This window comes from Daphnia pulicaria, chromosome 7 (genome assembly GCF_021234035.1).
Source record: "Daphnia pulicaria isolate SC F1-1A chromosome 7, SC_F0-13Bv2, whole genome shotgun sequence".
Taxonomy (NCBI): Eukaryota; Metazoa; Arthropoda; class Branchiopoda; order Diplostraca; family Daphniidae; genus Daphnia; species Daphnia pulicaria.
Window position 1 is genome coordinate 16,602,224 of NC_060919.1, and position 22,385 is coordinate 16,624,608.

Below are 22,385 nucleotides of genomic sequence, written 5' to 3' on the forward strand. Positions count from 1 at the left end.
CCTGCTGTAAGACGTATATTTATTATACAAATCCTAGCGCTGCAGGGAAAAAAAACTTATTTTTTTTTTTGCTAAAGGATTCGGTTAAATATGAATGTGGTTATATAAGTACGTTAAAGCCGGTTTATGAAACTCAAATCGCTTGATAATAATGGGGGAAATGAAATATGAAATTCTAATTATAGAAGAAGCCCTCGTGACATCATTCTGCGGTTGCCTTATTTTCCGTGGTGATATTATAATAATAATAATAAGTATAGGAGTGGTATTCGAATGCGGTTCCAGGGTGAATAAAGGGTTGGTAGGGGGGGAGGTGAAAAAACGACGGCTAAATAGATCTCAATAATCTGAAATCACACAATGATATGGCCATATATATATACGTAGTAATTAAGAAAAGAAGAAGATAATGAAGAAGGGAAACGAGTTCACTATATGATTTGGTGTGGTAGTAATCGGACGGTGGTTAGGGTAAATATGAATTAAAGCTTCGATTAAAAAAAGAGAATCAAAAAAAGTTTGTCAATTTCTAAGAGAGATAGAACCGCTCCTTCCTCCAACAAATAAGCAGTCAATTACCTACGATGGGTGGACTTGATATTGGTTATTAGCTTTTAGCAGTGATATATATATATATAATTATTATAAATACCGAAGAATATTGGGGAACAGAAATAAAAGAAAAATAACTCAACCAAAAAAACGGAATGTTCGTCACTCTACCACACTCATACAACCGAGTAACATAAAAATTAATAAGGGAGAATTCAAACGTTCACATTCCCTTCTTCCGCGTTCTTCTCCCAATCCCACATAATGAACGACAAATCCCCCCGCGATTAAAGAAACATAACTGCGTGTTTGTCTTCCTTCTTTCGTTGAATGTTTAGAAAACTTGGACTGTGTTTCAATAACGGCCCGTTTCTATTTCTTGCCTCTAGCTCTTAAAAACGAGGAATTTTGGAAAGAAGGATACAACTATATTGGCGGGGGAAAAGTAAAATCTTTTACTCTTACCATCTATCTTTTTTTTCGTCTTCATGATTGGTTTCCTAACGTCCACAAGAACCTCCTCCCAATAACATTACCTCCGCCCCGCATTGTGCCAAAGTTGCAAATGTGCCGATAAAAGAGAGAACGGATACTGCGATCCTAAGTCAAACAAAATTAATTTGCTTTCAATTCTCCATCCTAAAAGAAAAAAAAAATAAATCAATCAATAACATTTTTTCGCGCGGGGAGGCTCAATCAATTTTTAAAACTGAGGAAAAATAGGCAATGTAAAATAAACAAATAAATTCAAAGAAAAAAACAAAGAAACTGAAAAAATGGAGTCTCCTGTGTTTCGGTAGTCTTTCATGTTTCATCAGGAAACGAACAACAACTATTAATTGCCTTGTTACACGTTTTTCAAGGAGTAGAAAATGAGACACACACAAAAAAAAATAAAAATGATGAAAATTAGAGTAGAATTGAATAGAAATAGAGAGAGGAAACGAACATCGACATGGTAATGTATACGATACAACAATCCGGCAATTAATTTGTCTGTCTTTTTTTGTGTTATATATACGCGATACCGTAAATATTATTGATTTTTTCCCATTTTTTTTGCCTATTTAGAAGCCGTCAATTTGTCAATGATTATTTCTTTTAGTTTAGAAACCGAAATTTTTAAAAAATGTTTGTCATAGAAGGTAAAGATAGAGAGCGAATTGGTTTTGGACGACAAAGAAGTAAGAAATTGTAAAAAAAAAAAAGGAAAAAACTAAGACAAAAACAACAAATAAAGAATGATATCAGCTGCGTCTGCTGTTTTTTTTTTTGTTTTTGTTTTTTTGTTTTTTTAGATACTCAAAGTGGAATTGTCCCACTCGAGGTCGCGGGCTTTGCAAACTCCTCCGTCGTCATCGTCGTCATCATCTTCATCATCTGGGTCTTCGTCCGATGAATCGTTGCCATGGCAACTGTCATCTTCAGAGTCAGAATCGTCATGACGGAGCGAAGTTCGTGTCATGGTCGACTTCTCGGCCGCCTCCAACGTCTGCAAAAGTTTAGTCAATAATTTTCTGCGTCATTTCATGTAGCGTGCATTGTTTACCTCCATCGGGTTAACGGTGATGGTGAGAGCGGAGTCGTCCCAAGCCATTTCAGTATCGGCTGTCGTCTCGTCTTGTTGGGCGCGGCGCCTAGCGGCACGGACGCGCACCACTCCCAGGCTGATCATCAAAAGGAGGAAACCAGCGCAAACCATCACGATGATCGTCACGGTGTGGCCTGAATTCATCAATCAAAAGAACACGAGAAATTAAACTCTCGTCCGAAGTGGGAAGGAGGAGGAAGAAAGACAATCGCGTACTGGCGCCGTTGGACAGGTGGCCCTGAACGGTGCCACCCATTCCCATGTAAACATCCGAGATGGAGGTGATTGGGCCAACGGGACGGATGTCGACGTGGTGCCGGTCAATCTTGGCGTGAGCCGGGGCTGCCGTTTTGCTCTGGTGCATCGACATCTGTTGGCTCGGTGGTTGCGGAGCGCTGGTGGACGGCTCGGTCGAATGGCCAGCAGACGAGCTGGATGAGGCAGCCGAAGTTGTCGAAGCAGCCACTAGGGTGGATGTCGATCCATCAATAAATGATGACGCTTGAGGGTGATCGACGGTGACCTGGAAACAATCAAACAAAAATACAAAGAAAAACCGGTCACATTAGTCATTCATTCAGAGTTCACTCATCGGGCGGAATTCAGTCAGGCATAAATAGATGTAACTACACAGAAAGTCTTACAGTGTGGACAAGTTCGTTGCTGGCAAAGCGCCCGCTCATCTGCGAACAGATCAATTTGAAGGCTCGTGTCAAGTAGAAAGCAGGTTTGTGGTTGTTGTACTGCAGCTGATGCAGGATCTGTTCGTAGTGGTTTGTCGACTCGCTGCCCATCAACGTGACACCGTCGTGGCTGAATTTGGCCTCAATCTTAAACTGGTTCAGAAGGTTCTGCGGCCACGTCAGCGTCTCGTGATCGGGATTCAACGGCGGGTAGACTGTAGCCGTGCACGAATCGACGCGCTGGGCAATGTTCATCAACAAATCTTCCTCCTCGGAAGACTCGTCTTCCTCCGACGAAGAGTCCTGATCGGCGGCAGCGGCAGCGTCGGCATTGCTGACTTCGATGCGAGCATCGGGGAAAAGATGGACGCCACCACGCAGCGATTCGTAGCCGTAGTGAGAGCTCGAGAGTCCGGTGACAGTTACAATAGGCAATGGAGTGGCCTGGACGACGATGGCACTCTCAATGACGGGGATCTTGAGGGTCCGGCCAGAAGAGCAGATAATGTTTGTGTAGAGGCGAAGTGGACGGCGGCCAGGTGTAGGAAAGTCCCTCAAATTGGCGTAGGCAACTTTGCGCAAAAGCACTTCCAAGTTGGTTTTGTTTTCGCCTTCCAGCGTCAATTCAGTCAAATCTGAAAAATCAAATCAAAGTTGAGTCGAGCCAAGCTAGAGCAACGTATTGTGGCTAAGTTAAAGACCGTTGTTGTTGAGGATTTCCATGCCGGGTTGAAGGAGTTCCATGGGAGGAGCTTCCAGGTTTTCTTTGCATTTGTGGAAACAAGCAATGACCTCGTCGAGTTCCGTTTGGCCGGCCAGAATGGACAGACCAGCCATGGATCCGTGCATAAAATGTTGCATCCGACTCTGTGATCCTGTCAAACAAAGAAAAGTAGGAAAAAAAAAAAAAAAAAAAATTGAGCCAACGTCCAGTGAGTTTGTTTTTTCGCGTGTCGGCTTACCTTGCCAGCAAGCTCCGACCGTCAGAGTTGTGTTGAGTCCGTGACTGTTGTGAAGCGGCCAATCGTCAATAATTTCAGGGTTATTCTTGCTGGCAACCATAGGGCGGCCATCGACGTAGAGCTGAACTTCGGGGAACTCCATAGACACGGCGTAGTGATGCCACTGGCCATCGCAAACCTAATTGAGGAAAAGTCCATATGAGCTTTGGAGAGTTGTTGTTGTTGTTGTTGGGAGCACAGCAAGTTATTAAAAAGCCACAACTGAAGACGCAAATACAGTAGGTGGTTGAGAGAGAGAGAAACGAGAAATGGGTACATATACAGTATATATATAGATAGACATTGGATCAAGTTTCTCCCTTCTCTTTGTTCAATTCAAAAGTCAAAAGTCACCTGGGGCAATTTCCAACGGAATTCAGCCGGGCGGAAACTTTTGAGATCGCCGTCTCCAAACTCACGGCGCAGAAGTAAAATGAGTCGGCAGTTGCGGATGAACAGGGAGAAATGATGGCGGTTCATTTCTGTAGAAATAATAAGAAAAAATCAATCGAATGTCTTAAAAATAAAAAAATGGACGGCAAATATTTATTCATTTTTTATTTTGTTTCCTTACGGTGATCATCCGCATTGCAGAGAATGTGCTCTTTGACGTGTTTGTCCTGTCCTGCGTGATGATCGTGTTTGAGCCACACGGACATGGTGAAATTTCTCGTCAGGTTGTGAGACATCACTTCCGGCGGCACGGTCACGCCTGTTGCACCGTCAAACACGAAAACCTGGCGTCGTCGTCGTCGTCGTCGATTGGTTGACAAATGTGAAGAGACGAAAAACACGTAACAATCAAAATCATATCAATCCAAACCAATTAAATAGAGTGAAACAAATGAGTGACTAGGAATATCATGCTCATGACTAATCAAGAACCCGAGCACACCCAACCCAGTCCAGTTCCATCTAGTGCTAATTTGCTGGACTGCTCATATTAGTTGCTAATAACGATAATCAAATTGAATTATTAACAAATAACAGGAACCGAGCCGCGTGGCGAGTGTGATTGGACCGAATAGATCCGTCCTACTGGCAATGTAATCCAATCTTGCTGTCACTGGACCGCAGTGCAATCAGCACTCGCGCAAAGGAGAAAGGCCAGTCAAATAACAAATGATGCTCTCCTTTCTATAAGTTTGTGGTGGATAAAATAGACGGGCACGTACCTGATCAGCTTCGCGTCCTTGGTCGACGGGCAGGTCGCGAGTCCACTCGGCTCCTGGTCCTGGTGGTGGCAGGAGATCGATGGCCCGGCTATTGGCTCCACACAATTTCCTTTGGTTCTGTGAGTTTTTTTTGTTTCCCAGTCGCGAAAAAAAGAAAATGAGAGAAAAGATAAATAAATAGGTAATCGAGTTGCTTTTCCCCTGTTATTCTTTGATTGAAAAGGAAATGGAATAGAGTAGGACACCAAATAGCTCTAACGCTCGAGTCGACTGGGATCACGAACGGCCATTTCCTTCGATTAGTCTTATCGATCCATTCCGGATGGACACACAAAAACAAAATACACACAACGAAATATAATAAAATAAAACGAAGACTAAACAAATAAAACGGAAGACGACAATCCAAGGAGCTTTAACAGGGAAGAACAAAAAAAAATAAAAAAATAACCAATTTGATAGAAAAAAAAAAACGAATGAAACAAAAGAAACCGCGGGAAAATAAAAAAAATAAATAAAATGAAGAGGAAAAAAAAACCCAATCCCTCGAAAAATAAAATAAAAGTTTCCATCCCAAAATGGTGTAGGATAACACAAACCAGATTAGACCGGAGCTAAAACTACTAGGCGATGAAAAGGGAGACAATGAATTCTCGTGTTCCGGGCGTGCACCACCTGGGCAGTCACGAAGAGTACGTCAGGGTTAGGGAGAGGGGGAATGGTATCGGGTAACTCTTCCACCGTCGTTTGTTTTATTCAACACATTTTATCGACGTCATTCCGTGTTTGTTTTTTCAAGAGAGAAAAAGAAAAAAAAAACGCATTTTTCTAGCGTTTTTGTGTGTGTATATCTACCTGGATGGTGTAGGTATCGCGGTCGCAGTTCTTGCCCAGATGGGAGGAAGCCAAAGTAAGACGTGCCTGGATGGATTCTGGCTGGCAAGGGAAATCGCACAAGTTGATCAGAGCCTCAGGGAAAAGATCCTGCCGACCAGAGCCGGGAACATACTCGACGCGTTCGCTGATGCCTAAAAATAAAAAGAAGAAGCAACACAAATAAGTAATCAGATTTGTGAAATCAAGTTGCGCACAAAATAAGACAATGGCAACGAGAGAAAATGAAAATCGGAAGTGACACTTACCGGTCCATCCGAGACGGCAGACGCGGTTGACTTTGACGCTGACAAGGACCGGTTCGGAGCGTTTCATTCCGCAATCAAAGGCAACAACTTGGAGGATGTGATTGTGATTCTTTTCATAATCCAGCGGCTCCGTGTTACGAATAACACCTGTGCAAACAAGGTCCAATGATTCAAAGGTCAAACAAGACGAAAAAAAAAAAAATCCAAATATGGACAGAATCAATCGACATCCTTTCAGAAGCAAATCAAAAGTCCGTGTTTGTTTAGCATTTTCGATAAAGAGTTGAATGGAAGACTTAGAAAAAGAGGGGAAGGGATCGGGATTTATTGAAATCCACCGACGTGAGAGCAGAAACTAGCAAAGGATTTGCTGATTGCAAATCTCACTCAGCTCACACCCCCCCCCTCTCCATCTCTTTTGAAATTTGATCCGGATTAAATCGAATGCCAAATATCCATGGCATCAGCTCCTCATCCTGTGTAGAGACTCAAAGTCTCAAAAGAGAAGGGGGGGGGGGTAGAAAGAGCTTTTACCATCATCATGCCCAACTTTTGTGCGATAACAAGATGGCAACTAAAGCTCTAGTCCGCCCGCCTACTCTATTCAATGGATGGGCTCCTAAGGAGGAAGAAGGAAAAAAATAAAAAAAGGAGACAAGAGGAGCGAGCACTGGTGCACACAAACATCAAAGAGCGCCAGGAATTGCAGATTCCAGTAGGACCTCCTCCCAGTTGCTATAGAAAATCAAACCCCAGAGTTAAATAGAGTGAATCGACCGAAATGGACCCAGCAAAAAAGAAGAAGGTGGAAATCAGGAAAGGACGGGACGAAAAAAGTTGGTTCCACGAACGCCGTTGCGAAAATCTAAATACTTTAAGCACTCGTCATAATTCAGTTGCTTCTCCTTCAAAAATGCGAGAATTGAGCTAAAAATAATTTGAAAATAAAAAAAAAGCAAAATCAATTATAATGACGCAGACGGCGCCATCTTTTTCCACCCCACCTGCTGGGAGGTAAAACTGGTGCCCGCATAATCGTCGAAAGTCGAGCGTGGCCCACTCGATCTCGTGAATAATAGACCGTGCATATTGAGAGACTTGCAGCGTAGGACGGAATTCATCATATTCTATCCGTTGGCAGACACACTTTAATGTGGGGGGCAAATCGGATGAATACTGTAGTACTACTACCTACTACTACAACCTTGCACTGAATATATGGATAGCTAAAATGTTTGCCCTTTCCGAATTGCAGCTAGTTCTTGTCCTTTGTGCGCTTCGATTCCGGATGACAGACCAACATCAGACACAGCAGATCCTCGCCATCCACTTCTCTCTTCACGGTGTATCAAGTTTCACATATCCCCATATCTCTCCCCCCTCTTCTTTCCCCTCTATTTATTCGTGTCTTGTAACCAAGATATGGGTGTGAGGTGATTAATCCATCTATCCTCCTCCTCCTCCTCCTCGCAGCATAGATACTATCGGGAGAGAGGACGAGAGTGAAGAGTGCAAAAGCACTTAGATATTTCGACGCTGCGGTAATAGACGCACAACCCCCGCCGGAATCAAAAAGAGGGTGGTGGTGGTGGCGTCTTCCTTCTTTTTCTTTTTTTCCACTCCTCCTCTAAAAAAGTGCTGCTTCTGCATGGTAATAGTAACCAAAGGTTCTCGTCATGAAACGTTTCGTCGAACAAGAGTCGTGAGAGACTATAAAGTGGATGGGATTTTCGATGGATTGCCTAGGCTCTGTATCTTGTGTGTGCTGGATACATCCTTCTTTCCCCTCGACGACGACCGGATGGAGAAAGCCTAGAGCTCCTTTTTTTTGGGGGGGGGGGGGGGGGGGGGGAGGGGGGCTCGAAAAAAGGAGGTTCGAGATACAAAGTTCACGAGGCCGGAAGGGAACTGGGTTAGGTTAGCATACATTAAACGAGGGACTTTCTTTTATAGAGTAGAAGGACCGGGGAAGGAGTCGATCCAACATAAAAAGATCGAAGAGAGTCGAGTCGAGTCGAGGCGCAAACCTTCGTTGTCGATGGCAAATGGTTGATCTTTGTTGAGGATGTCGTAGCGGCAAATGTCGCCGTACTTGGCCGAACAATCGGCGTCGTTGGCTTCCACTTGGAGGATCTTATCGACGGGACGACCTTCGTCTACATCGACGACGTACGACGGCTGGTTGAATTTCGGCGCGTACTCGTTGACGTCATTGACGCTGATGTGGACCGTGGCGCTGCAGATAAATGAAAAAAACAAACAGTTGAAAATCAAACCAATCACATCGTGAAAAATGAGACTGGCAATCAGAAACAAGCTGGGAAACAAAAGGCCATTCACCACCAAGAGAGAGAGAGACGTCTATGCCCTCCCGCTTTTATTATAAATGTAATACGGTATATATCCGAGGCTCCTTTGTCTATTCAATGCGCCGTCCGTCCGCCCTGTCATGTCATCCTCCTCTTCTCCCGTCCATCCACTTGAACAAAGAGCAAAGAAAGAGGCTCTGGCTGGCATACAGAGGCCAGCAGCAATATTATCTGGAGCACTTGATCAACTCGACGGCTGCTGCACTGCCGTATATAGCCCTTTTTTCATCTACTCTTATCTCTCCTATCTTTCACTCCTTTTTTCTTTTTTATTATTATAAAAAAATAAAAGAACAGCAGACCCTAGATATCTTTCACGACTTTCAGCTGCTGTTGCACCAGATCCGAGTTCACTCTCATCTTCCTCCCACCCAATTTTCAATGGCTCTCTTGTTGGTTGGTTGGTTGTTGTTGCCGAATTGCTTTAGACGAGCACATGTGTGTACACAAGAGAGAGAAAGAAGTTGACTCACTTTTCGGATGAGATTCCGGCGCAGGAAACGGCAACAATGTCGAACTTGTAGTTTTTCTTCTTCTCACAATTGAGACTCTTTTTGGCCCGCAGTTCAGCTTCGCCCTTCTCTCGATCCTTCACCACAATCTGTCGAGCACAAAAAAGAAACACACAAACAAACAAGCAAATAAATGACATGTCGATTTCATTTTCGAAATGGAAAGAAGAAAGCGAGACACACACATAGTCTATAACTAACGAAATTGAAAACACACACACACAACAGTCGAGCTCGTCAATCCACCTCGTCAGTGGATCTATAAAACGTCGATGGCACGTCTAAAGTTACAAGAGAGTGAAAAATCGGCCTCGTAATAATAATGATAGAGCTAGAGAAAAAGAAAAAATTGGGGAAAAGTAGCGAGTCGAGAAGAGTCGAGAAGCGATTTGATGTCTGAGTATCGATCGACTCCGACAGCAGAGCTCCATCGTGATGGGATTTCCAGCAAAAGAGCTGAGCCAACAAACACTATTGGATGCGATTTATACAACCAGCCCTTCCTAACTAAAAAAAGGGGGAGAAAGAAAAAAAGGGAACGAACGAACGAAGGAAATCGAACGAGTAAAGCCAAAAGTGTTAGGCAGACAGAGAGAAAAAGAGAGAGTCAATATTGAAAAGGAACAAAGAAGTTTTTTCGGGTGTGATTTGGTGGCCGGAAAGGAGAGAAAGAAAAAGGCTTGTTTTTCTCTAGCTTCTTCCTATTTTTCTCGACTTTCATTCTACTTCGTTTTTTGGTGTGTGTGTGTGTCCGCCATCTTGTTCTCATCATTTCAAACAGGAAATTCAAAAGGCATTCGGTCGGATCCATTTGTGCCCATCATCACAATTGAGTGGGGGAGGGCCAACCGACAACAAGAAAACGGCCAGAAAAATAAAATAAGACGAGCGCGTTAAAGGGAGAAATTTCATAAAGCGCAGCGAGGCAGAGTTGCTGCTACTACTGCACGGGAGTTGAATAGGACGACGACGCCATGGAGCTCTCTCTTCGCAGTTTTTTTTTTTTCTCCGGGGCGTCGTGTGCGCGCGTGCTATAGCGCTCTTCTCCTTTAACAACTATTGATTACATTTCTCTACTACTACTCGCCTAGTCTATAGCTGGTGCGGCCCTGAGCTCTTGGCTTTTGCGTCGACAACAACAACAACACGACCGACGACGACGACGGCTTCTGCTCTCTCATGTCCCTCATGAGCCAAAACTATAACGCCAATTTCATATCATCGGCCATCAAAGTATAAAGACGGGGGGAGCATAGGACTACCACTATTCAGCCATCTTGATGGGAGAAGCGAAAAGGAAAGGGCGGAGGAATAGGGTAGAGAAGGAGGAGGTTAGATTTTGTTGGATCGATATCATCACCACGGCCATCAGCTCTCTTTGCTGTAGACAGATCCCCCCCAACCCTATATTCCATTATTCCTCGTGTGTGTGCAAAAGCCGCCGCCGCCACCGCCAAAGCGCATCGGCTATTTCCAGAGCGGTCACAAGGATATTCACATTATCTCGGCGTGTAATCAACCATCATCCCTCCTCTCGACAATCTTTGCAGACGCCAGTATAGACCGAATGAACCCCAGCGATGAGTCTATATGCTCTTTTGTGTTGGTACGACGACGTAGAGTACGTCAAAGAGTAAACACTAAACATGCAACGGCCCTGGCGAGTTCTGGCCAGTCACAACAAGAAGAATAGATGCCGACATGCTGAGGTGAAGTTTTGATAGGCCCCTCGACATTTCGGTTATACAATGCTTACACATTGCCCTAAATATCCGCCTGCACGACCGTCTATCAGTCAGGGCATCTGTTGTTGATTGAACGATAAAAAACGTTATTTTTACACACTCTGCGCAGTGTACGTACACCTCCCAGCAGAGAGTCCAACTACAAAAATATATCAAATGGGGGAGAGATAGCGAGAGAAAAAAGAGCATCAGTCAAAGTTTGGATGGACCCACCCAATTTTTTCGTTCTTATCTCTTACTCTCTTTATATAAGGACGTGATTAATCTAGTCAACAGCAGCAGGGATCTATTGTGTAAGTGTGTGTAGGCCTAGGAAAAAGTATATAAATCGGTGATGCATCATCTGTGGGAGAGAACAGTCTATTGTGTTCAGGCAAGTCTGGCACTTTTGGAAGAAGATGGCCCGCTCTAGCGCTGATACACTTTTCCTAGTGGCACTAGGTAGTCTCCTAGTTTGGACGTCCTGCTCGACTGCCGTGACTGATGGACTTTCTTTGGAGCACAGATTGCAGCAATTAACCAACGGCTACGTGAGTGCATGTCTCAAGGAAGACCATTTCCTTATTCATCATCAAATTTACTTTCTAGAAAACCCTTTCACTCTGAATTTACATGTAAATTTTTTTCCCACCCATTTTCTCCTGTCGGTAGATTGAGCTGCAACAAAGTCTGGCTGAAAAAGACAATCAATTGGCGGCTCTCAGACTCCAGCAGGTACTAAATCGAATTTCCCCGTTCTATTGGCTATTCAAAATGTCATTTGGGTTCGACCTGTTGTGTGTCTCTCTCCGCAGAATGAAATGATGCAACTTTCAGCCGAAAGGGAAAGTCAATTCAAGGACCTGAAACAACAACATGTACGTAAAAAAAAAAATAAAATAAAAAAAGGGCTCTTTCGTTTTAGTGTGTAGCAGCTTTCATTACTTTTTTCATTCTCTTTTGTTTGGTTTTGTTTTGGGGTCAAACAGGAAACGTTGGCTGAAAAAGTCGCCCGAATGGAGGGAAAAGCCCATCGCGTCGATCGTGCCAATCAATCAGGAGCCGCCGCTCCTAAAGCCATGCCGACTTCGTGCCAAGATTTAAGTCAAATAGGCCACGTTTTAAGCGGATTGTATTCCGTTATGGGAGCCGAAATGGTCGAAAGCGTTTACTGCGACTTTACCAAACAACCAGACGATCCGAGTAAGTTGAGACATCAAATGAAATGCATCGTAAACTCAAAAAAAGTGAAACAAGTCAAACGCCGTTGAATTCAATTTGACTGTCAGGTTTACAGACGTTGATTGGATTTGCCGATGTCAAGTCATCGCCGACCTACTTTTACGTCCAGACGAGCGCCAACTTCAATCAAACCAAAGTTCCGATTCCATTCGACGAGGAAAAACTCAACGTCGGAGGCGCCATGAATTCGACATCGGGAGTCTTCACAGCGCCGCGGACGGGCAATTACTTTTTCTCGGCGTCGGGAATTGCCTTCATTCCGGCCTCGTCGTCAACGCTCCTCTACTTCCACATCGTTCTCTACGTGAACGGCAGCCGCATCGGACTGGCTCACGCTTTCTCCGACGAGATAGCGGCCGAGGGAGGCCAGCACGAAACATTTTCCCTGTCGTCGACGCTCAATTTACAGGCGGGAGATCAAATTTGGCTGGAGATTTTCGGCATGTCACCGGGAGCTTACATGAACGGCAACGGTTACACTCATTTCAACGGCTGGCTCCTACAGGAGACTCTTTCCGGCTAAATCATTCGACTCCGCTTGCAATACACAAATTCAATCTAGTCGCTCGAAATGTGTGCGCCTTGGGTTTTCATTTCCCTCTCAACAACTCTCAGCACAAGACGGATAAGGTAAATAAATATACGAGACGATAAGAATATTTGGTTAGGTAAAGTGAAGCCAAACTCACCTCGAATGGGGTCTCTCCGTGATGTTTGTTGACGATGCGGAAGGCGCAAATTTCAGCGCCACTGGCCCTGATTTTCGGTGTCACATCCACAATCAGTTTATCTTCGTCGACGAGTCCATGGTAGCCGCTGTTCCCACCGACACTTCTGCCGGCTCCATCCAAACGGGGAACTAGAAAATAATAATAATAATAATAATCCATATATAATAATATAAAAAAGGAAAAATGATAAATAGGAAGAAATTGATGAGAGACACACAAGCAGATCATCACAAATCACCCCCCATAAAAAAAAAGGATTTGACGGGAGAAGAAATTGAAAAATGGCGCAAATCCACTGGGGGAGTATTAGACAGCATTTCTCTATTATTGGAATGGCGAAAATAATAATAAAAAAAAAATGAGAGGACGTCGAGGCTGCACAGATGAAGTTAGATGGAAAGTGAAGAATGAGCGAGAGGAATGAAAGAAAAAGAAAAATCCCGACTCATCCCGGATTTCCAATTTTCGTCCGACATACAGAGGACGTGATGAAAAATATATTGGATCTTCCTCTCTCCCTCAACCCTCCGGCCCTTATAATACTACATTGTGTGTGTGTGTGTTTGCGTGTGTGTGTGTGTCGGAGAGAGGGAAAAATGTGGATGGAAATGCCTCAGACTTCCTTTTTTTTATTTTTATTTTATGTTTTCTGTATATGCCATCAGGAGCTTTGCGGATCGATTGCCGATCGTCCGCAGGGGAGGTGCAGCACTCAATCGCACACGTCACGAAGACGGCACACTGACGACACCCTTCGGGAGGAGGGAGGGGGGGGGCAAGTCTTGCCCTCCGCTCCCGACCCAACCCCCCGAAAAAAAAAGAGAGTAGCACGCAAAAGAAAAGGAGAAGTTGGCTGAGTGTAAGGGACGCAACTTGTGATATAACGGTGGTGCCGATCTGGCAACTTCCTCCAGCTCTCCTTTTAACAATTGAGGGACCGTCTGCTAGCAGATTGCAGTGTCGTGGTAAGCGGTGGTTAGTGGTGGTACTCGAGAAAATGAAAAGAAGAATAGCGACGGACCCATTCTTTCATTTCCCCCCAGTTCTTTTCTTTTAGAAAAATGCCGACTATCGTGACAAATGCCAAGAGATTTGCCCATCTAATAGGATGACACACACACACACAAGAGTTGCTGGGCTCCTCCTGTCGAGGTATCAAATAAATCGATATGACATTTTCGGCAATCATCTGCGCTGTTAACTTGCCTGTCCCAATCTGTCAGAGCTCCTCCATTAGCCAATAGCATCAAAGCCACTCTGACGATGACTGTGCTGCTGCTGCTTCCCTCTTTTTCTTTCTTTCTCTCTCTCTCTCTTGTAATTGTCCCCCCTATTCACAATAGTTGCCAGAAGAAGTTAGATTAATTCCCCAGTTCAATAGCTGTAAGAAAAAGAGCCCAAGTAAAAGAGAGAGTCTCTGGGCTCCTTTTGAAGTTTTTGGATACTCTCTGAGCGCACATGAAAAAGAATCTCCGTCGACATTTGAAACTTCCCATTTCCAGTTTCAGGTGTCTCCTTGCCGCCAGCACAAAGAAACGAGTCTTGCCTCTAAAGTTAAATCAAAATGCTAATCGAGTGATGTCGTAAGAGAAGAAGAAGAAGAAGAAAAACGGAAGATTCTGTCGCATGAAAACACGAATAAATACGCCAGTGTCGACAAACACACGTAGCTCGCCTGTCCTTTGCAATCGATCCGTCCTGGAATTAGAATCGTGTACACTCGTCGTCGTCGTTGCTGACGTCAAACAGAGAGAGAAAAACCTGAAACTTAACTTTTCATTGAACCCGAAACAAACAAACTAAAAAAAAAGACGAAAAACAGCCCCAAACAAGGACACGCCTACGGACCAGTGCACGGAAAGCCCAAGACGCACGTCCACACCGTCAATGTTTGATGACCGTTTCCCATTTTAGCTTCTTTCGACAACAACAACTCGAAACGACCATTGTATATATAATGTAAGTCGAACGCCGAATAATCTCGAATACAAGAAAATCCTCCCGTTTTAACATTTTCATGAGCCCTCTGCTGCTGCGGATGCCGTAATAATTTATTGAAAGGACTTTGTTTTTCACCATGTCGGGGCGGTGGCGGCAGCGGCGGTTGGCTGCATCCTTGTTCCTACTTTTATTTTTGCTTTTATTTATTTATAAGATATATCTGGCCCGATTCCCCACCTCCCCCAGACGGCATCAACCACCAACCGGATCGATGGAGCAAAGAAGAAGAAGAAGAAAAAAGTTTCCGTCGTCACCACCACACAACTGAAAGGTGGTGGATGACAAGTCGTGGAGCGTGTGTGTGGTGCGCGCTTGATCAAACACGGAGCACAAGTGTATAGCAGCAGTGGTGGTACATGTATAGGGCGCCCATGTACTTAATTGTTGGCTCTCTTTGCTCTTGGTGGCCTTGCCGTCGATTTTCAAGATGGACGCCTTTGTGACGGCAACGGCACCGTCTTCATATTGTTGGCCGCCGCCGTCGTCGTCTATCTCTGGCACACACAACAACAGCAAGGAGCTAGCGGAATAAAGTAAACAAGACAAACCGTCACCAAGGCAACTAAAGGGTCATCCAAGGGAATATGCATCGGAGACACGCGCACCCGCCCCGTTAAGACAAAACGGCTGCACACACGCGCTCACTGTCCAACGTAGCGAGCGACCTCCACTTTTAATTAGTTCCGAATAATAATAATCCCAGGGAGAAAGAAGAGAGAGAAAAGGGGGGCTCGTTTTCAAGAGATACGCTGGCAGGTAACAAATATCTTGTGATTGGATGAGTGGTGGTAGGATGACGAAAATGGACACCGACAGGACGCAACCGACTTGAAAACTCATCTCTTTTTTTTCCCAATCAAAAAACAAATGAATAACTACCCCCCTCCCAGCATCTATTACCATCGATTTGTATACAAGCGACTCAACTTTTAATTAGGAAGACGATGATAGAATGAGGAGATTACATTCAAAGTATTAGAGAGACTCTCCACCAGTGAGAGACGGAGAAGAGGAGAAAACTTGTGTGTGTGTGCACTTCTGCTACTGACAAGCTCATTACGTAAACCCTCCTCCCTGTCCCTCCCTTCATTCCATCCCGGGGGCCAGTAGCTTTAAACCTTTGTGTCGATTAGGTGGAAAACGACCGACGACGCTTGCCACGCCGTCAATGACGTCGGTCTCTCTGCTGCTGCTGTATTGATTATTTCATCTCTCCCGAGCTCTTACCTCAATTCCTCCCAAAAAAAACTTGGGGCTCCTAATTTTTGTTTTTCTCTCCAGTTCCAAGGGAAAAGATGAGGCGGGATCTTTTGGGATGCTGCACACGTTTAGTCGAATATGCTGTCTGATTTTCTGTGGTACAACAAGACCACCACCACCCCCCGAAAGAAGGAGGGTTGCATAAATTTCGTCGGTGGAGAGAAATCGATAAAAATGCATTTGAAATGGTCGAGAAAAAGGAGGAGGAGGCAAAAGTGGAGAGAGAGACATTGAACAAGTCGTTAAGGGACCCTATAAAAAACACAAACACGAAAGATCCTCTCAACTGTACACACAAAAAAAAAAAAAGAGGAAGAAACAGCTGTTTGTGAGATTGTCGATCGGCAGCATCGGCGTGAGTCACGAAAGAAGAAGAGGAATCGTTGTGTGATTTCATCCCAACGGGAAAAGAATATTTAAAATAAAATGGCAATGAAACGAATGAGAAGTCGGGGGAAAAAAAAAAGAAAGATAGACGGTGGCTTTTTTTTTCTTCTTCATCGTTCACGAGCGGGACACGATAAAAAAGATGAAAATCATCGTCGTCTTTCTCCACAAAAGCCAGTGGTGCGGATGAGACTGAATTGAAGAGAAGAAAAGATGATGAAGAAGAAGAAGAAGAGGAGGGACATGATACTCGAACGGGTGTGTGTGTGCATTCTATGCGAGCGATGGCGCGTTCATTAGCAGACAACGTCGTCGTGCCGCTCTCCTCCTCCGCTATGATACGAACGAGGAGCTATACACGCTCCGTCGAGTGGACATTATAATGACGATAACGATGATTGCATCAAATTCGGGATATTATGGCAACAGCAGTGTCGGCATTAGCCGCAGCAGCAGCCAAAAAAAAAAGAAATATTAAAAAAATAGGGGATCAAAATCTCCGGTCGCTATAAAAACGACGACGTCGTTGTCGTTTTCCCCCCTCCCCCCACTCGTCTTTTACGATTGACTACGACGCCTGTGTGATTACAGCGGTTGTACTAAAGAAAGATGAATGAGTCAAGAGGCCGTTTTTCTTCGACACAGTTCCCTCCGCTGAAAAATTCTCCCCCCTTTCCTATAGTCACAACAACAAAGTCGCTCCTATTTTATCCGCTCAAGAGAGTCACAAAGTTTCTTGTTCCTTCTCCTCCTCTGGGGAGAAGGCAGCGAGTTGTTCGGGGGTATATAACTCCCAGAGTTTTTCGGTATGGAAACAACACTAGAGCCTAAAGGTTAAGCTCTTCTCTAATAGGCTCAAGTCTAAACACAGAATAGGAGACAAGACCAACGAGGAGCCAACGGGGAAATACAATTTAAAAAACAAAAAAAAGATTCGAGTCCTATGTATACTACGCAATTTTCAAAAAATCTACCGCCCAAAGATAGGTTGACCGCACCCAAAACGGCTCCTCACGAACGCAAGTCAACGTCTTTTTCTAGGAACTCCTGGATGAAAAAGAAACCTGCAATCCATCAACGAGTCGATTCGATTTTGTCCAGCATTTCTTTTGCCCTTTTTTAAAATAAAGCGCTGTCGGTCGGTCGGTCGGTCGGCGTGTAAATATAGATTCACGCGGCTTGGCGGGGCAAAGGCGTCGGTGGGGGGAGAAACTTGGAAGAGCAACAAGCGCAGAAAGGAATGGCACACAGCTGCTAACCCACCGCCACCTCGTTTCTGCCTTTCAACGAGAAAATGACACACAGACGTTAGAGGGTCCATCTGTGTGTGTGTGTGATGATAAAATCCATAACGACGAAAACAGATGAAACGAAAACTTTGGGCCCTTGTGAATTTTCCTACGTGGGCAGAGCGGAAAGACCACAAGTCTGAAAAACTGGAACAATGGAATATAATAACGCGGATCGATAAGGATTTCGTGGCTTATTCCGATCACGATCCCGTCATTTTTATAGCCGACATGAAAATATATAATAAACTTCATCATCATCATCATCCATCCGTCTAGGATCCAAAAGGAGAACGTGAGCGGCATAATGATCGCCGTCATTCAATAGGGAGACGACGACGAAGAAGAAAAAAACACACACACAAACATCTCATTTTCTTTTTTTCTCCCAACGTCTGTTTTTCTTTTTCGATATGAGATCCTGAATTTATACGGGCGCGTTACATGCTGTGTCCCGTACAAATGTTACATCGCATTTACCATAAGAAAAACCCTCGTTTTTCTTCCTGTTGGCTACTACTACTAAAAAAAAAAAAAAAATGAATAAATCTCGACTCTCACAAAAATTTGTCGGTGGAATGGCAAAATCTGTAGCAAATGACTAGGAAAAAAAAGAAATAGACACACACGGAAAACCATTCCAAAAAGAAAGAAAAGAAAAAGGGTCCCGGTTGACTGACTTGGAGTTGGATCGTGACGCGACCGTTTCTTCTTTTCCTCCTCACCCCATGCAGCCACCCACCTAGGTCACCCAGCGTGAGACACCAGAGCGAGAGAGAGTGTATGTGTGGGTATATAAATACATTTATATATACGAAACAGCAAGAGAGAGAGAGAGAGAGAAACCCGGAGGCTTCTTGGCCCACATAGTCCCTCTGAAACCGTTTTGCTCTTTTTCTTTTCCTTCTTTCTTTCTCTCTCAACTTTCATCCACATCTCTTCTCCTTCAGCTGGAAGGGAGAGAGAAAAAGAAAGAAGGAGGACGAAGCAGTAACCCGATCACAATCGCACCTCTCTTTCTCTCTCTGGCATTCTTATTCCCCAAGTCAAAAAAGATTCCTCACATCAAAAGATTTTTCAGCCGCTGTGTTTGGGTCGCAGAGCAATATCAATCTGGCATCTCTCCCGCTGTTGATTTGCTTTGATTGCATTCCACAACCGAAATTGAAGGGGCGGGTTGGTAGTGATGGTGGTGAGGACGACAAATAATAAAAATAAATAGAAAAGACGAAAAGGAATTTGTGTGACGGCGGGAAAATGGGGGAAATTCTTTTTTAACGAAGGTAAGAAAAGGTTTATTTCCACGTGAACCGAGGGGTGAACCGTCGTGATGAGATTGATCCACACAACTTGGACTGGGCCTTGTAGTCATGGTTAAGTAATACAATACGTAGCGCTGACAACGCAAGACTCTCTATGTATTAACAAAGCTAATATACTGCTCAGCTATACAGTATCCCAGGCCTAATTAAATGAGAGTATTGAGCGAATGCAATTTAGGCCTTGGCAAACGTCGCATCCGACAGGAAGAGCGAATGAGGGTGGGTAGAGAATACACTAAAGAAAAAGAGCTGGTCGCATCAGTACTATATAGTTGGTAAATAATCAAGTCGCCAACATACTAGACTGTATGCCACGACGAGGAGAAACGAGCCATAAAGACTCACTCCGCCTATTCCGACAGTGTCGCTGTAGATAACAACAAGAAAGTGGAATGTTCCAGGGGAGACTCTTACACTTGTATACAACCCCAACGGATGAGAGTCTCGCTTCATCCAGCCCTGTCCACTGCCGGGCTGCTATAATGTAGTCAGAGCTGGAATGGAGTTAAGTCTTCGTCGTCGTTGTACTAACATCATAAATGGTGAGTATTCTATAAGCCATCCAAAAGGCGCAGAGTCACACACGCACAGAGAGAGAGAGAGACGGATGGGAAACAATTCAATTTCCACTAGCTCCGACACATTCCACAGTCTATCTCAATCTTTTTCACAATATAATAAGAGAAGATGTAGTGAGGAGGAAGAAGCAGTAAGAAGGTACTAGGGGAAGAAGAAAAAACAGGTCATGTACGTATCGATCGTGGCCAGGAAAAAAGAAAACTCTTAGACCCTCTAGTCCCCACCCTTTGTAATATCATCATGACTTTAGAAGATGTACGATCCGTCTTGTGACTCGTGAGGGAAGAAGAAGGATATATGTACGAAGCGGGAGCGGATCCATCTTCATAGCTCTCATCATATATATATATATACCGTAGCAGAGAGGAAGGAGGATAGCCCCTTCATGTATCCCCCCTGTCCTATCATGTCTCCTCCACCCACCCATCTTCTTTTTCGTTTTGGCTTTTCTTGTCGTCCAAAAAAGGAAAAAAAAAAAGGTTTCACCAGGACGCCCGCGCATCCGACGACGTCCCCCCCCCCCCCCCCCCCGGATGGATCACAAGACCAAGCCCCCCTTCTTTCCATTTCAAAGCGGATTAATCTCGGTAGGACCTTTGACCTCATTTATAGTGTACATGCACCGGTAAAACAGCCTCAATCAGGGTCATCAAGGTGTATTCTTTTACAAGCCCCCAAATAGGTACTATGAAGGGGTTCTTCTAATAGGAGGGGGGCTGAGAATCCCAGACGGAGGGGTCAGCTGGACACCGACAAACAACATCTGCCCACCTTCTTCTTTATTCTTTTTCCTTGTCTCAGGAGGTAAAAAAAAGGTTCTTCTAGTTTCAATTGAGAAGTAGCAGCTGCTGCCCTGTAGGTCTGCTGCCTGCCCATTTCCGTCATTTTCCAATGACCTTCCGGGCATTTGCAGCGGAGTCGTCGTCGCATAGGGAAACACAAAAATTGTCGGTGGCAAAGACAGGCAGTTTTGGGTGTATTTCAAATGTACAACCCACGCACATGAGATTTTAGGGAGGAAACGAACACACACACACACTGATGATGAGATCTGGCTCGGTGCACAGCTGGGGCTTTTCACAAATATCGATTGCCCCCCGACAAAACTCCACCTACTATACCTGCCTTGCTTACTACTCCGCTAACTAACTAATAACCAAGACGCAGAAGCATCTCATTTGAAATTCAGACTCTTTCAAATTGAAAAAAGAAAGAAAGGAGGGAGAAAAAAATTCGCTTATTAATAACGAGCAGCCAATCAGAAGGAATCTTTTTAGGGCTGCTTCAAAAGAAATTCACAAAGATCTAATGAACTCGTTTCCAGCTAGGGCGGCAGTGATTCCGGTGAAAACCAGACAAAGTATTTTAATAAATGTGTGTATAAAAAGGAATTTTTCTACACAAATATATATGACCGTTTTTTTTTTTTTTCTCTTGGCGTGTAGGAGTGTCGTATTGAACAATCCCAAGTATGGGGCGGACATGACTCATGTGTTCCAACTCACAAGCTCCTTTCTCTCTCTCCAATGTCTCGATGCCGAGACGTGATCGAATCTACTTGGCACCGTATTACTTTGCTCAGCAAAAACCTCAAAAAATCAAAGGGCCTTTCAAAGAAAATAAAAGTTTTTTGTCTGTTGTTAAAAAAAAGAAAAAAGCTTTCGGGCACATAATAATCCTCGTGTTAACACAACAGAGAAAACCAGAAGAATTGCTACATCAAACGTTTCAGTCTGATTGAATTGGACGTGTATGAAACGAGACTTTTTTGGGTTGTTTGTTTCTTGTTTTTTGGGAAAGAAATTGTTGTTGCTGGGGTGCCTAACGGTGGATAGACGACACCACCACCAGGTATTAAGCCGAAACGCCTGGTGGAGTGACGCAATCACGAGGAAAACCTGTTCGGTTTTTTCAGGTGTTCACAAGAAACAAATGGAAGAAAAAGAAGAGAGAAAAAAAGAGGTGGATATTTTTTCGTCATCTTACCTTGAGTTTCGGCATTCGACACTGCGGCGAACAAAGCCAAGGCCACACCAACAACAACGAGCGTCGGCCAGCCAGCCATGAAGGAAAATCTTTTGGAAAGAATATTCGGTCTAGACGTGAAGAAAATGTGAGCAAAACCTCCTCGGCGTCACAGTGGAAAAACAAGTTTTTCTGGGGAATTTTTGTTTGTGTGTCTCTTTTCTCTCTCCCCCACCTTTTTAGCTTCTATTTCCCAACAGCAGCAGCGAGTGAGAGAGTCACTCGATGGGGCAGAGGTGAACGTACATGTACCAGCCGTTTCTCGTTGATTTCTTCCAGCACACTTTTTTCTCTTCTTCTTCTGCTGCCACGAGGAGCCAAATATCCGGTGACGAAATAACAAAAAAACAGATCGGACGCACAGCGAAACAAACAAACACTGCAAAGTAATAACAACCGTCTGCCAACGAAATGGCGCAATAAATATAAAGAGACAAAACGATTCTCGGCTGCCAAAAAATACAAAAAAAACTGCAAAAGAGTAACGCGCGTGGACGACCTAAGAGTCCAAGAGCAGCCTCAGTAATGAGACTCGACTTGCACCAACCAAAAGTTTTTAACTTCCCCAAGGAGGAAGGGGCTGCACCTGCTGGTGGAACAACGACGACACCTAGCGCCCGAAAACTGAACTAAACGCTCGGGCCAAATCAAATATCATCACCCCCCTTTTATGTAAAATGATCCAACGCAGTTGAGTGCATTCGATCGACGACGGGTTCGTGATAAAATGCGAATCGTTCGGAATGCACACTATTCAAATGACCCATGGCGCCAGAATATCTGAAATTCAAACGGTAAAA

The 22,385-nt window shown here is 44.3% G+C and overlaps 2 protein-coding genes across 2 annotated transcripts; one reads left to right on the forward strand and one right to left on the reverse strand.

Annotated features, from left to right (window-relative positions):
* Positions 1–1,321: 1,321 nt before the first annotated feature.
* Positions 1,322–22,116, reverse strand: LOC124348858 (calsyntenin-1-like). Its single transcript, XM_046799201.1, has 15 exons — positions 21,547–22,116; positions 12,681–12,850; positions 8,987–9,114; positions 8,172–8,380; positions 6,145–6,291; positions 5,858–6,030; positions 5,003–5,119; positions 4,402–4,564; positions 4,182–4,309; positions 3,789–3,966; positions 3,528–3,701; positions 2,788–3,461; positions 2,360–2,666; positions 2,102–2,277; positions 1,322–2,044 (listed from the first exon to the last, which is right to left on the reverse strand). Exons 1-15 carry the CDS (start codon positions 21,623–21,625, stop codon positions 1,847–1,849), a joined length of 3,021 nt encoding a protein of 1,006 aa, XP_046655157.1. The 5' UTR covers positions 21,626–22,116; the 3' UTR covers positions 1,322–1,846.
* Positions 11,109–12,552, forward strand: LOC124349044. Its single transcript, XM_046799539.1, has 5 exons — positions 11,109–11,300; positions 11,422–11,484; positions 11,565–11,627; positions 11,739–11,952; positions 12,039–12,552. The coding sequence occupies exons 1-5, from the start codon at positions 11,169–11,171 to the stop codon at positions 12,512–12,514; spliced, it is 948 nt and encodes a 315-aa protein (XP_046655495.1). The 5' UTR covers positions 11,109–11,168; the 3' UTR covers positions 12,515–12,552.
* Positions 22,117–22,385: the final 269 nt, after the last annotated feature.

What these genes read in the sequence shown, in the direction of transcription:
- LOC124349044 (XM_046799539.1), top strand. Translation starts at nt 11,169, where the DNA reads ATGGCCCGCTCTAGCGCTGATACACTTTTCCTAGTGGCACTAGGTAGT. An exon ending in AGGACCTGAAACAACAACAT is followed by an intron (nt 11,628 to 11,738) that starts GTACGTAAAAAA and finishes GGGGTCAAACAG; the next exon opens with GAAACGTTGGCTGAAAAAGT. An exon ending in CAAACAACCAGACGATCCGA is followed by an intron (nt 11,953 to 12,038) that starts GTAAGTTGAGAC and finishes TTTGACTGTCAG; the next exon opens with GTTTACAGACGTTGATTGGA.
- LOC124348858 (XM_046799201.1), bottom strand. Translation starts at nt 21,625, where the DNA reads ATGGCTGGCTGGCCGACGCTCGTTGTTGTTGGTGTGGCCTTGGCTTTG. An exon ending in ACGGAGAGACCCCATTCGAG is followed by an intron (nt 9,115 to 12,680) that starts GTGAGTTTGGCT and finishes TGTGCTCGACAG; the next exon opens with ATTGTGGTGAAGGATCGAGA. An exon ending in TCCGTTGGAAATTGCCCCAG is followed by an intron (nt 3,967 to 4,181) that starts GTGACTTTTGAC and finishes TTCCTCAATTAG; the next exon opens with GTTTGCGATGGCCAGTGGCA.